Genomic DNA, 13,886 nt, shown 5'->3' with positions numbered 1-13,886 from the left:
TTAATCACAAAATATAAATTTCAAAACTTGAGGACAAGTTTTAAACATTTAAAACATGGAGGATCAAATAACAAATAATTTTAATTAACAATTAATTTCCTAATTATCTATATTTGATTTATTCAAGATTTCTTGCAAGATAATTACCAAATTAATCAAAATAATTAATTAATTATCATATAAGGAAATTAAATATTTTATTAGTTGATAAATATCTTTAATTAGATCAATATTATAGTCATATATATCAAAAAATCGGATTAGGGTTGATCTAATATGATTAAGGTAAGTTTCCATAAGATAATCATGAAGAAATCCTGAATCTGGCCATTCCTGATGCTTGGACTCGCCGAGTCAGGCCAACTCGCCGAGTCCACTATGGAACTCGCCGAGTCCATGACTCAGAAACACAAAATCGAATTTTGCAGTTAAGTTTCAAACAAATAAGCAACAATTTAATGAAAACCAAGCTAGGTTCTGATACCATTGATGGGTTTTAGCCATAAGAACTTTCCTATGTGCGCATGCAAAACCCTAATGCTTGGATCTAGGCTTTCTAATTAAACATGCTTTGAATCCAAGACTTCTAATGACTAATTAGGTATAAGAACAATACTAAATCAGATCTAGAATCATACCTTTGAATCTCTTGTTTGATCTTGTTGTCTTGGAGCTCTAGAGTCACAATTGTCACTCCTCTAATGGCTTTCAAACACCAAATAGCAAGGAGGATGATTTGGGAGAGAGGAGAGGGGAGGAATTCGGCCAGGGGTTCTCTACTTTAGATCAAGTCTCAATTTCCCTTTGCCATAGGGTCTATTTATACTTGTAGACTCCTTAAGGGTTACAACTTAAACCCTAATTGGATAATCTTCTCTTAAAGCTATCCAAATCCATTCCTTAGATAACCCTTTGGACGATTTGAAGCTATCCATAGCTTCTAGAATCCGTCCACCATCTATCCAATATGGATTTACAGTCTAAAGTTTAACTATCAAACAATTGACAGTTTATACCCTCTTATTTAATTAATCTCTTTAAGTCACCAAATTAATTCTAATTAATTTATGACTTATATTAATCAAATAAAAATATTATTATTCTTTATATTATTCCCATAATATATTAATAATATTTATTCTCTCTTAATAAATCATCCTATCAAGTTGCTATGGTGAAGGCAACCCAAAATGACCATGCACAACCGGGTCAAATACTTGCCTAATATAGTTGCAGCCTTAGACACTATTCCAACACTTTTTGTATTACACTTTCTTGCTAGGTGGAAATTTTGCAAGCGGTCTGTAAATGATATCTATATGTTTTCATTTGTGTGGGGATGTTGGTGCGGGAGAGAGTGGAGTTGGTGGATGTCTAGGGGAAAGGATGGAAGAAGGTGGATAATTATGAAAAACGTTTATACACTATGCAACCCTATTTTTCTGGATATTACTATTTTTTGTATCTAAAGTTATGCTTCAAATGATTAATTATGTATTATCTGGAGTTGCTGAAGGTGTGCATGAGTTGACACAAAGTTGCAATTCCTAGCATCACAATTTCCTTATCCGCTTCAACTACTTGCCAGATCCCATGTATGTAATTTTGCTTTTTCCCTTTGAAAGTTATTCCCTCCCGTTCTCTGATATTGGAAGTTAGAACATACACTTATTTGAAACTAAAAAAATTAACTATTGGTTGGTGTAATAATTCATATCAAAATAAATAAAATAAAAATATGATCAGAATATATTAATAGAATAATGATTAGTTCATAGTTAATGATGCAATTAGTGACAAATTATGAGGCTTAATATCTAAAAGGAAAAAATGTCACTTTGATTAGGCAGTAAATTCGAGCTAGTGGAAGGGTTTCATCAGTTAAGCATCTAGGCATTATATATAGCACGTAAAATCGAGTGGAAACCCCACAAGTATTTTGGAATTCGACTGGCCGGGAATCGAAGGAGAAATTGGGGTTAGAAGTTCTTGAAGGATTTTCGGAGTTGTGCTTGAAATTAAGGTATGATTCTTTAGTTTCAACTTGTTATAGTTGCTAAAGTAGGTTTGTATGGTTATGCTATGTGTTTTGGTTCCACTTAGGGTCTCGATTTGGCTGCTAATACTATAAATTGATAAAGATTTTAAAGGAGCATATTGAATGCAATAAAATATTTTATTTTTCCTAATTTGATTTTGTTTTTGATGATTAATTGGGGATATACAACTAATAAAAAATGGAGAGCTTACGCTCTGATTACCTAGCCGTAAGCATATTTGTCGTGCCTGCGGAGGGACTTGTTCCCTGGAAATGACAGTAGTTCCCTAATGTGTCACCAAGGGTGAAAAGAAATGAAAAGAATTATATTTGATAATTTGTTGCATTATTTTTACTTTATTGACGTCAATATGCATGAAAACCACGAACTCACTAGGCCCTAGGCTTACCCATTAGAATCTTTAAATGCACGCAACCCAGGAAATAACGTAGCGAGTGGCAACGGGAATGGAAAGGATAAAGCTCAGACTTGAAGGAGGTGAAAAGCTTTGAGGAGGACGTAACGCACAATTGTTTATTTAAGTTTCTATTCGCTTCAGCAATTATTATTAATAATGATATTAGTATTTGAATTTTCGAATTGAAGAAGTTTTGAGACCATGTTAAGTTAATATTGGTATTTGAAATTTTAGGGCGTTACAACTTGGTATCAGAGCAGTGGCGAAGCCAGAAAGTTTTTTAGGGTGTTCCTCGTAAATTAGTTAGAAAACATACACACCACAAAAACACACACACACACACACACACACACACACATATATATATATATATATATATATATATATATATATATATAGAGAGAGAGAGAGAGAGAGAGAGAGAGAGAGAGACACTCCGTTGATTTTGAAGGTCTGTACGGAAACTAAAATTTGGTCCTCCTAAATACAACTTTCTTTTATATAAGTAAAATATGAGAAAACTTAAAAAGTAACTAAATTAATTAAAATAAGAAAAAAAATTATATAAATTGAAGGGCAGAAAGTATAAATTTCTAAAGCTGATTTGTTAAAGAATTAGAAGATGGGTTAAATTGTGAAAATAAGAGTATAAATAAGTGGCTAAAATTGTAGTTTTTAGTTATGATGCAAATGAAGGAGAATTAAGTGCATTCGCATGTTTAAAAATTTGGAGACAAATGGAATCGAACCTAAGTACCTTGAAGGTGGACGAACACCTCTACCAGTTGAACTAAAGAACTTCCTTGTTAATATTTGCACCAAATTATATATATTAACAAATTAACAATATAAAAGAATTTTTTTTGAGAATTTGAGAGTAGGCCTGGGGCCACTGTGGCTCTCATGTGGCTCCGCCCATGTATCAGAGAGCTGTTTAAGCAGATTAGTCGTTGTTTAAACGCCTAAGCTTAAACGGGAGGAGCGGTACATCACCTAATCTGGAATGTGTCTCGTTTGTAGGTACTATGGATCGTGGAAAGGAAGTTGTCGATGGTGGGGTGTCAATTGAAGGTACTAATGGGTTACTTCCTCACGAGAAGTTGAAGGCCGAGTTAGAGCCCTCTGATTCGGAAGGCAGTCTGGAACCAACGACCCCACTCAACCTCTCTGAGCGGGATGAAGAAGACGAGGATGTGAAATCTGAGGTGGAGTCCGACGAAGATCCTGAGGAGGAGCCCGAGGAAGACCCTAATGAGGAACCTAAAGAAGACCCCGAGGAGGAACCCGAGGGAAATCATGTGGAGTACCATGTGGAACAAAGATACGAAACGTTCCATATGCCCTGTGTGGAGTATACGCCAACTAGTCCTGGTACCTATTGGGAGCGACTTTATAAAGATGAAATGCCACAAGCATAGCTCGAGATTCACAATTTGAAAAGAAAGATTTAAGAGATAGATGAGCATAGGTCAAGGTGATGGGTTTTAGCCATAAGAACATCCTTGTTAAGGCTAAAATGTTGTAATAGTCGAATGGTCAGTTTGATTGTTACGAAGTATCTGTTGTCTTCGTATATGTAGGTCTTCGGATGTATTGTTATTTTACTAAGGCATTATAAAGTCAAGTCTTAACTCTTAGTCCTTAGTACTGTTATGCTTTTGTTCTCCTATAAATAGGGGTCTGTACTAGTGATCTAGGAGAACTTCAACACAGTCTTTACATTTTAATCTTTGTATTCTGTAAACACAAAAGGCATAATATGAGCTGATCAAATATTCTATTTACTCTCATGTTCATTGTTAATACTTTACTCAATTCATACTAGAATTACATTCAAACTCGATTCCAAATCTCTTCAATCGGTATCAGAGCAGGAATCCTTTCTGTGATCTAATTTTCATACGTTCAAAAAGATTTTTGAATCTATTGTTTGATTCAAAAAGTTTCCGTTCTTTTTGTGTGTGAAAAATTCTTCTTGATCTAGGTCTAGGATTTGATTCTGCGAATATTTTTGTGAATCGGTTGTTCGTAGTGTGATTCTAATCTGAAATATACAATTTGATTTCAAATTCTCAAAGTTTTCATATTATTGTTGAAGTTTTGTTCCGTACAACAATGGGGTCATTCAATCTTAACTCAATGACATCATTTTCTCATTTACTTGGATCATCCACAAAAATTCCGATGCTAATTCCAAAATATTACGATCAGTGGGCAGATCGTATGCAAGACTACTTGAACGGATTGGATGAGGATTTATGGAATTGCATTTCAGGTGAAATAAATCCACTTGCAACAGTTCAGTCAATCGGTGTATCTTCAAGCAGTTCTGAGGTTGAAAATCAATCCAATCGTTTAAAACAACTGGAGAAGAAATGCATGAGGGAATTAAGAGGTGCTTTGCCTCCTGTTGTGTACAATTATGTCAGGACATGTACAACAGTTAAAGAAATCTGGAACAATCTCAAAGACAAATTTCAAGGCAGTGAAAAGACAAAGATCACATCTGTGAAACAATGTCTAGTGGAACTCAAGGATTTCAAATAGAAGGAATCTGAATCCATTGAAGTTTACTATGATCGATTCAACGAGTTAATCTATCGTTGTAATTGTTATGGTATCATAAGGTCATCAATGGAGTTCAACTTGATTTTTGTAATGGGACTTCGAAAGGAATGGAGAAGTGTAAGTATGATGGTGAAAAATCAGCAGAGTTTTGACACTTCGACATTAAATGACTTGTACAATCAGTTGAAATCTCATGAAAATGAGGTTAATGAAATAGCTGAGGAAACAATGGCAAGTCTTGGTGGACCATTGGCACTCATTTCGAAGGGTTCAGAAAGAGAGAGTGAAAAATTGAAGTCTGATGAAGAAGAAGGTTTTCTGATGAATTCTGATGATGAGGTTGTTGCATTTTACTCAAACAATCGAGTAAACAAATTTTTTAAGAAACCTTTTAATACTAAGAACAAGTCATCAGACTCGAAGGGTAATTTTGAGAACAAAAACAGAGCGGATGAAAAACTAAAAGAAGTAAAGAAGGATTCGAAGAGTGAAATGGAGAAAATGGAAAAGATGTTGAAAGGTGATACGAGGATTAATTGCCATTATTGCAATGGTGCTAATCACTTGGCAGTAGATTGCTTGTTAAGAAAGAAGGAAGAAAAGAAAAATAAAACAAAAGATGAAGCTTATTATACAGAGAAGCTGGAGGAAGTGAAGTTGAAGGCAAAGAATTTATCTTTGGTAGCTCATGGAGAAACTGAATCGGATGGTACATATCAAATATGGTCTTCAGGTTCTGACGATGAAGAGATGAAAAATCCATCACATGGAGCCATGTTTGCAAAGATTGAAGAGGATTCAGACGAAGAACAGACTTACGAAGTGCGTGGGCAATGCTTCGTATCGAAGTCTACTGACAAGTCACCTATGACAACAAAGGTACGTAACATTCTTGAATCCTTTAATATTCATGTTTCTGCATATAATTCTGAATGAATATCTTTTGATGAAACTATTACTTACTTTGATTCAATTGTCGTGTCTGCTAGTAATGAAGCGAACAAAGTTAAGTGATCAATTACTAGAGACAAGGAAGAAGTTAGATTCAAAAGTCACTAGGATTGATTACTTAGAATTGCAAGTATCGAATATTATGGCAGATAGGGAGAATTTGTCAAAAGAAATAAATTTGTTATTAGCTCAGAGAAATATTTTTTGTAATTCTGCAAAAAGACTATATGGAAAATTAACTAAATTACATCATTCAAGTGAGATAAGTAAGGAACAACATAGAAAATTGCTACCTTTTTTAGCTTATGACAGAGCTAAGGTAGATAGTATTTCATATGATTGTGAATTTTTTTTTTCTGATTTTAACAAAGTTCCAGATGTTAGGTTTAGATATGGAATTGCTAAAGTCGAAGATTGTCTTGATGCTAATGATTTAGTAAACATTGTGAATGAAACCTTAACTAAATCTGAATAGATTCGAATTTTGAAAAAGACTGAGAATTCTACATCTAATTCAGAATCTAATGTCGTTGATATTGAAGATAATTCTGATAATATTAGTGAAATTAGTGATTTAGAGGATGTAGATTGTTCTCAATTGTCTGTAATAAATGTAGCAAATTCTTTTAAAGGGAAAGAAAAATGTGAAGATTCATTGGTAAAAATTGACACTGATCAACCTTCAATTTCGAAAGTTTGTGATATGGAATTTGTGGAAATACATGATAGTCAAACAAATGATAGTGATAATGAGGAAGAAAATACAAATTCGAAGACAAATAAAAGTTCGAAAGAAGTTGAAATTCCTCGAGTGGTTGTTAATCAAGTTTATATGGATTCACAAGAGTTTGAGAAAGTTCTTAGTGAAAAAGGTGCTCATTATCTTGAAACAAATAATGTAGTTTACCCAATCTTCAAATGCACTGATGATATTGTATTCCCAAACCAAATCTTCGTAACAACAGGTAATGTTGAAAATATAAAGCCTGAATTCAAAAATTTGGTTGAGGAAGACAATAAGAAAACTTCTGATGAGGGTTTCTTTTCGAATCAAAGCACAGTTGAAAACAATCTAACAAAGAATTCATATATCTTTCAACGTCAAAAACCAAAACGAATATGGGTTGAAAAGTCGAAACTTGAAAAGAAGATAGTTAACACAAATTAAAATGTGTTCACAAAACACGACGATGTTAAATCAGAAATTAAAGAAGTCAACAAAGCAATAAAATTAAATTCAAAAGAGTTTAAAGCTCAAGTTGAAAAATTCTCAAAAGAAAATAATATTTCTAAACGTCAAGCGAGAACAACAATTTTTTGGCAAACTATTGAGTCATTAAATAAGAAATCATTAAATTTTTCAAAAGGAGGAAAAGTTTTTACAGGAAAATCAAAGACTCAAATTTTTGAAAAGAAAAATGCTTCATTTTCAAATATTCAAACAAAATTTTCTAAAGAAACAAAAACAATACTTCCAAGAAAAAGTTTTCGGAAAAAGGTTGGAAAACAGATTTCAAAATCACAAATCAATACGTCTTATCATGAATCATATATGTGAAAACCAAAAGTGGATTATGTTCCAAGTTCAGCAAAATGTTATAATCCTTCGAAGAAACAAGCTGACAAAGTCTCATATGCGAAGGGTATAACAACTAAAAGAAATATTGATCATTGGTTGGAAGGAAATGGAAAAATGTATCAATCAAGTAAGTTTTCAAAAGAACAGATACATGAGGCGTATGACAAGTATGCAAACCCTTCAATGAATGGCAGTCCATCATCCAAGGAATCCAACATTACAGTTAAAGCCTGGAAACCAGTCACAAAAGCGAAAAGTGACATATCAAAAACTCAACATGCGAAGGGGAATATCAGTGAAAATTTGAAAACAATAAAAACTCATATATCTGACCCTTTGAATGAAAATGTTAAATTTGTTGGCAGTTTCAAAACAAGGGTTTATGATTGGGTTAATGGTTGTACTTTACAATTGAAAAAGACATCTAATATGAATGGACCCAACAAGTTTTGGGTACCTAAATTTTTTCAATAATTGCAGGTACTTTGTGATGAGCAATACGATAACAAGTGGTATATTGATAGTGGTTGCTCACGTCACATGAATGGAAAGAAGGAAAACTTACGTGATTTTCGAAGTCTAGAGAATGGTGGAGTGGTTAAGTTTGGCAATAATCACAAGTGCAAAGTCAAGGGTTATGGAAAGATAACGAATGGAACATTCACTGTCAATCGAGTTGCATTTGTTAAAGGCTTACAACACAATTTGATAAGTGTTTCACAACTTGTTGTGGGCACTGGAAATCAAGTTCTTTTTAATGAAGAATGCAGTGTCATTTCGAATGTTGACACAAATGAAGCTTTACTCAAATCAAAACGAAAAGGTGATATGTTTACATTGGATATAGTTCCCATTGTTGGCAAACCTGCTGTGTGTTTACTTTCGAAGGCTGCTTCCGATATTAGCTGGTTATGGCACAGGAGGTTATCACATCTCAATTTTCGAAACATCAACAAACTTGTCGTACAAGATCTGGTAAGAGGTTTACCCATTCTTAAATATGATAATGACAGTTTGTGTGCAACTTGCGAAGTAGGAAAACAACACAAACAAGGTCATCCAATCACAATAGATTCGAAGATTGTTGAACCCCTTGAACTTTTGCATATTGATTTATGTGGTCCTTCAACAGTTGCTACTCTTAAATAGAAAGGGTACATTCTAGTAATTGTAGATGATTTTTCAAGATTTACGTGGGTTTATTTTCTCAGGTTAAAATCCGAAGTTCCACAAATGATGATTGATTTTATCAAGAAAATGGAAATTTCGTTGAAGAAGCCAGTTCGAAAAATTAAAAGTGATCATGGAACCGAATTCAAAAATCGGGTTTTAGATTCATTTCTGGTGGAAAAAGGCATTTCGCATAATTTTTCATCTCCATATACACCACAACAAAATGGTGTAGTTGAACGAAGAAATCGATCATTATGCGAAGCTGCAAGAACAATGTTGGCATATTCGAATTTACCTCAATATCTTTGGGCCGAAGCTGTTTCAACTGCTTGCTTTACTCAGAATAGATCCTTCATTCATAGACGGTTTAATGTTACTCCTTATGAAATCATCAATAATCGAAAACCTAATGTCAAATTTTTCCATGTTTTTGGATGCAGGCGTTTCATAATGAATCTTAAAGATAATCTTTCGAAGTTCCAAACAAAAGCTAATGAAGGAATTTTCTTGGGATATTCACAAAATTATGTTGCTTATAGAGTGTTAAATAAGCGAACCCGCAAAGTGGAAGAAACATTCAATTTGACATTTGATGATAGTTACATTAAAAAGACTAATCTTCAATTTGCAAATTATCCTATTTTGCAAAATTCTTTGAATGAAAATGAACCAATTGAAATAGATGATGCTAATTATGAATTGATTTTTGGTATTTCAGATCAAGCAATTGATGCAGAGAAAAATGCGAAAGATAATCAACAATCAGAAAATTCGAAGCTTGATAATGACTCAATTTCGTGTTCGAATCAAAACACAAATGTAATATCTGGTGGTCCAATGGAGGGGGAGCACTTGGATTCGAACAGTTTTGTTGAAAGGGAGCATTCTTACGAAGCAGATGTTATGTCTACCAATGTTGATGTTGAGGGGGAGCCAATCATCGAAGCAGAGCAAATACACGAAGACGAGCCAATATTTGAAGAGGAGCCAATACTCGAGGGGGAGCCAATACTTGAGAAAGATCCAATTCTTGAAGAAGAACATTTCGATGATGCTGAGGATGCATGTTCAATTAATGGATCAGAAAATGATGCTATGTTTGAAGATGCACCTTTGGATTTTGATCCTGATTATCCACCATTAGAAAAATGGACAAGAAATCATCCAAAAGAACAAATTCTTGGAGATCCACAAGCGGGAGTATTGACAAGGGCTCAACTTCATGCAAGAAATGAGGTATTAAATACTCACCAAGATTTATGCATGTTTAATGTTTTTATTTCCAAAATCGAACCAAAGACAGTTAAGGTTGCAATGGAACACTCTGATTGGGTTGTTGCTATGCAAGCTGAATTGTCAGAATTCGAAAGAAACAAGGTTTGGAGATTAATTCCTAAACCTGTTGATGTTTCAATTGTTGGACTTAAATGGATTTTTAAAAACAAAACTGACAAAGATGGAAACATTATTCGAAATAAGGTCAGACTTGTTGTTAAAGGATATTCTCAACAAGAAGGAATTGATTATGAGGAAGCATTTGCTCCTGTCGCGAGACTCGAGGCTGTTCGTATTTTTCTGGCTTATGCAGCTCGTAAAGATTTCGAAGTTTATCAAATGGATGTCAAATGTGCATTCTTAAACAGTGAACTCGAAGAAACAGTTTATGTTGAACAACCACCAGGTTTTATAAATAACGAACATCCTGATCATGTGTATATTTTAGATAAAGTTGTGTATGGGTTGAAACAAGCACCAAGAGCATGGTATGCAACATTAACATCATTTTTGAAACAATCTAAATTTAAACAAGGATCAGTTGATCCCACTTTATTTCGAAAGAAAGTTGGAAATCACTTGATGCTTGTTCAAATTTATGTTGATGATATAATTTTTGGCTCTACTGACCCTGCTTTATCTAAAGAATTTGAAGACTTGATGAAAAGCAAATTCGAAATGAGTATGATGGGCAAAATTAATAATTTTTTGGGGTTGAATATTTGTCAAAGCAAAGAAGGCATCTTCATTAATCAAGAGAAATATATGAAGAATTTGTTAGAAAAGTTTGGAATGACGAATAGCACAAGGTTACGAATACCAATGGCAATGGGCATAAAGCTAACTCCTTCGTTAGATAAATCTGCTGTTGATATCACTCTGTATAGAAGCATGATAGGGTCTTTATTGTACTTAACTGCAAGTCGACCTGATATTATGTTTTCTGTTTGTAATTGTGCAAGGTATCAATCGAATCCACGTGAACCACATCTAACAATGGTGAAGAATATTTTTAGATATTTGAAAGGCACTACTTCGTTAGGTTTGTGGTATCCTTCGAAAACAGGGTTCTTTGTACAAGCTTATTCGGATGCGGATCTTGGAGGATGCAGTCTTGATCGAAAAAGCACAACTAGTGGATGTCAATTACTAGATGGAAAATTGGTCAGTTGGCAATCAAAGAAGCAAACATGTGTTTCGATATCTACGGCTGAGGCTGAATATGTTGCTGCAGCTGCGTGTACATCACAAATTATTTGGATTCAAAGTCAATTACGTGATGATGCTATAAATATGAAAAAGATTCCTTTATATTGTGATTCACAAAGTGCAATAAGAATTTGTCATAATCCTGTGCAGCATTCAAAGACTAAGCACATTGATCTCATATATCATTTCATAAAAGATCATGTGGAAGAAGGAAATATTGAAGTACATTTTGTGAAAACAACGGAACAATTGGCAGATATTTTCACAAAGGCATTGGATGAAAAATCATTTCTTCGTATTTTAGAAGGATTGGGTATGATTGATGGAAATTCACTTACATATGATAAAAGCGAAGAATGATGGGTCTGAATGATTTGGAGAATTGTCGAACAGGGTGCTTAAAACATGTTAAGTGTTAAGAGGTTACTGTTCATGGTCAACGCTTCGAATGGTTCACATTCGTATGGTTTATTCCTCGTTGCAATTCATATTCAGAGACTACTGTTCCAAGTCAACGGTTCGGATGCTTCGTGTTCGTATGTTTAGAAGATAATACATATCTCAACTAAGGTTAGAATTCTCATTTTTTTATTATTTTCTTCGCTTTCGAAAAACCTGAAAAATCAAAAATATTTTCTTTTGATTAATTTTTTTTGAAAAATTAAAAATCCACAAAGATTTTATTTTGTTTTGTTATTTTTTTTGAAAAATTAAAAATTCAAAAAGATTTTATTTTGTTTTGAAAAATTCAAAAATCACAAAAATATTTTTGTTCTCTTTGGTTTTAAAAAAAACATTGTGTATTGTGAGTTTAGTCAAGAGATAAATGTGAAGAGCTCATGTTCGTGTCTTCTATGGGAAGGTATGCTTTCGATAAACTGTGTACTAGTTAGGACGTCCCTAGAAGCATGCTGTTGCATGTTGCCTCAAGCCTCATATGACTCTATGTGTGAGAAATGAAAGCTTTGATGAAATTATCTCATGAAAATTTCTTCCCAACCAGGCTTGTATTCGCATAAGTCAACAAAGCTACCTTACTCTTCTCAAATGAGTTAAGAGTTTTCTGTTTTGTCCATTATAACAGAGGTACACTTCGATTCTTATCCAATCTTTTTATACCAAACAATTCTTTCAATCCAAATTTTTGAAGAGCTTTGTCCTTGAGGTCTTTGATCAAACCAATCAAAACCTAGACAAATCACAAGTCTGTGTTTATGATCTAAAATCATGAGTCCATGATGGAGGTGAAACCCAAATATCATAAACCTTAAGGAATTGACGGGGAACTATGTTCCAGAACTTACGAAATATTTGTTTCAGTACCTACTATACTCAAAATCATATTCATTTTTTTTAGTGGTCTTAATCAAGCATTCGAAACCTACGATGTTTGTTCCCAACAAGATCCAGCATAAATTTTTTTTCATGAATATGATTTCTGTGTGAATATATTTCAAAAATCCTACTTACTTTGAATATCATTCGAAACCAATTTTTCACTGACGACATTGGTCACACAAATAATTTCGGTTACAATTCATCATCTTATGTTAAGGTTGATATGTAACGAAATTTTCGAAGCCACCCTTTTGCCTTATAAAAGAAACCCTTCGAAACTTCTCTACAAGTTATCGATTGTAATTCACGGGAAACCAAGCAAGCTGTTAATTATCTCTCTTGATAATTTTCGAAGAAATCTTTGCCCGGGATTCAATTGTTTTGTGTCAAGTTAAATTTTTGACATCACAGGTTTCCAAAAAAAATTATTTGCTTCTTCTCTAATTTTTTTTTGGAACACAGCACACACGAAATCCTCGAGGTTTGAGTGTTACCAACTCAAACTGATGATTTCAAATCTCTGGCATATGACTTCGTTTTTTCAACCCAAAAGTGAAAGAACCTTACCTCTATTCGAAGGAATCCGACCGTTACACTTCTTTTGGGGAATATCAAACAGTCTTTTCTCTTGGTGACGTATGGTATACGATACGAGTTTTAGGCGTGCTGACAGTTATGATTGTTACTTTTTGATGAGTACGGCCCGTCTTTCAAGGTGCCACGTCAGCAAGCATTTAATGCATCCCGCTTCAAATTCAAAATTCTAGGGTTACATATAAAAAGGGAACTCAGAGGTCTATAACACTTTACGCGATCAAACATTCTTAGTCATACAAATTCCCTTTACAATTCATCTCTCAAAAAGTCATCTTCTTCAATCATCTTCTTGATCATACTCATCAATGGCGACTCACGAGCAAGACTCTGTTACATCATCACCAACAACTGAAGAAGTCGTTAGTGTTCCTATCTTGAAGATCCAAGGTTCAAATTACCAACTGGAGTCGGATTTATCCAAATATCCGGATGAACTCAAAATCCTGGTGGTTGCTTTACAGAATTCGGTTATGTCCAAAGCTATGTTTGATTTCTTTGTCGTTCCTATGTCGTGGTTATCAAAGGCTGCCTCCACTACATCGTACAACAAGGAGACTAGTTGCGTGGAATTTACAATGGTGAATGATACTCATATTAGGGTATCTAAGAGGTTATGTTGCAAAATTTTGGGGATTCCGAATACTGGTACGTATGAAGAAATTTCATCCTCTCAAGTAGTATTCATGTTTAACGAAATGGGACATCAACCTCCATTGACGCGTATCAGTGACTTTAAGAA

The 13,886-nt window shown here is 34.0% G+C and overlaps 1 protein-coding gene across 1 annotated transcript; it reads left to right on the top strand.

Moving 5' to 3' along the window:
- Positions 1-4,572: 4,572 nt before the first annotated feature.
- On the top strand, positions 4,573-13,057 carry LOC128132971 (uncharacterized). Its single transcript, XM_052769994.1, has 7 exons — positions 4,573-4,791; positions 5,410-5,545; positions 5,663-5,904; positions 7,703-7,945; positions 8,036-8,162; positions 9,447-9,964; positions 13,013-13,057. Exons 1-7 carry the CDS (start codon positions 4,573-4,575, stop codon positions 13,055-13,057), a joined length of 1,530 nt encoding a protein of 509 aa, XP_052625954.1.
- Positions 13,058-13,886: the final 829 nt, after the last annotated feature.

The sequence above is a fragment of the Lactuca sativa genome, chromosome 3 (assembly GCF_002870075.4).
Source record: "Lactuca sativa cultivar Salinas chromosome 3, Lsat_Salinas_v11, whole genome shotgun sequence".
Lineage (NCBI taxonomy): Eukaryota > Viridiplantae > Streptophyta > Magnoliopsida > Asterales > Asteraceae > Lactuca > Lactuca sativa.
This window is presented reverse-complemented; position numbering and strand designations above follow the sequence as displayed.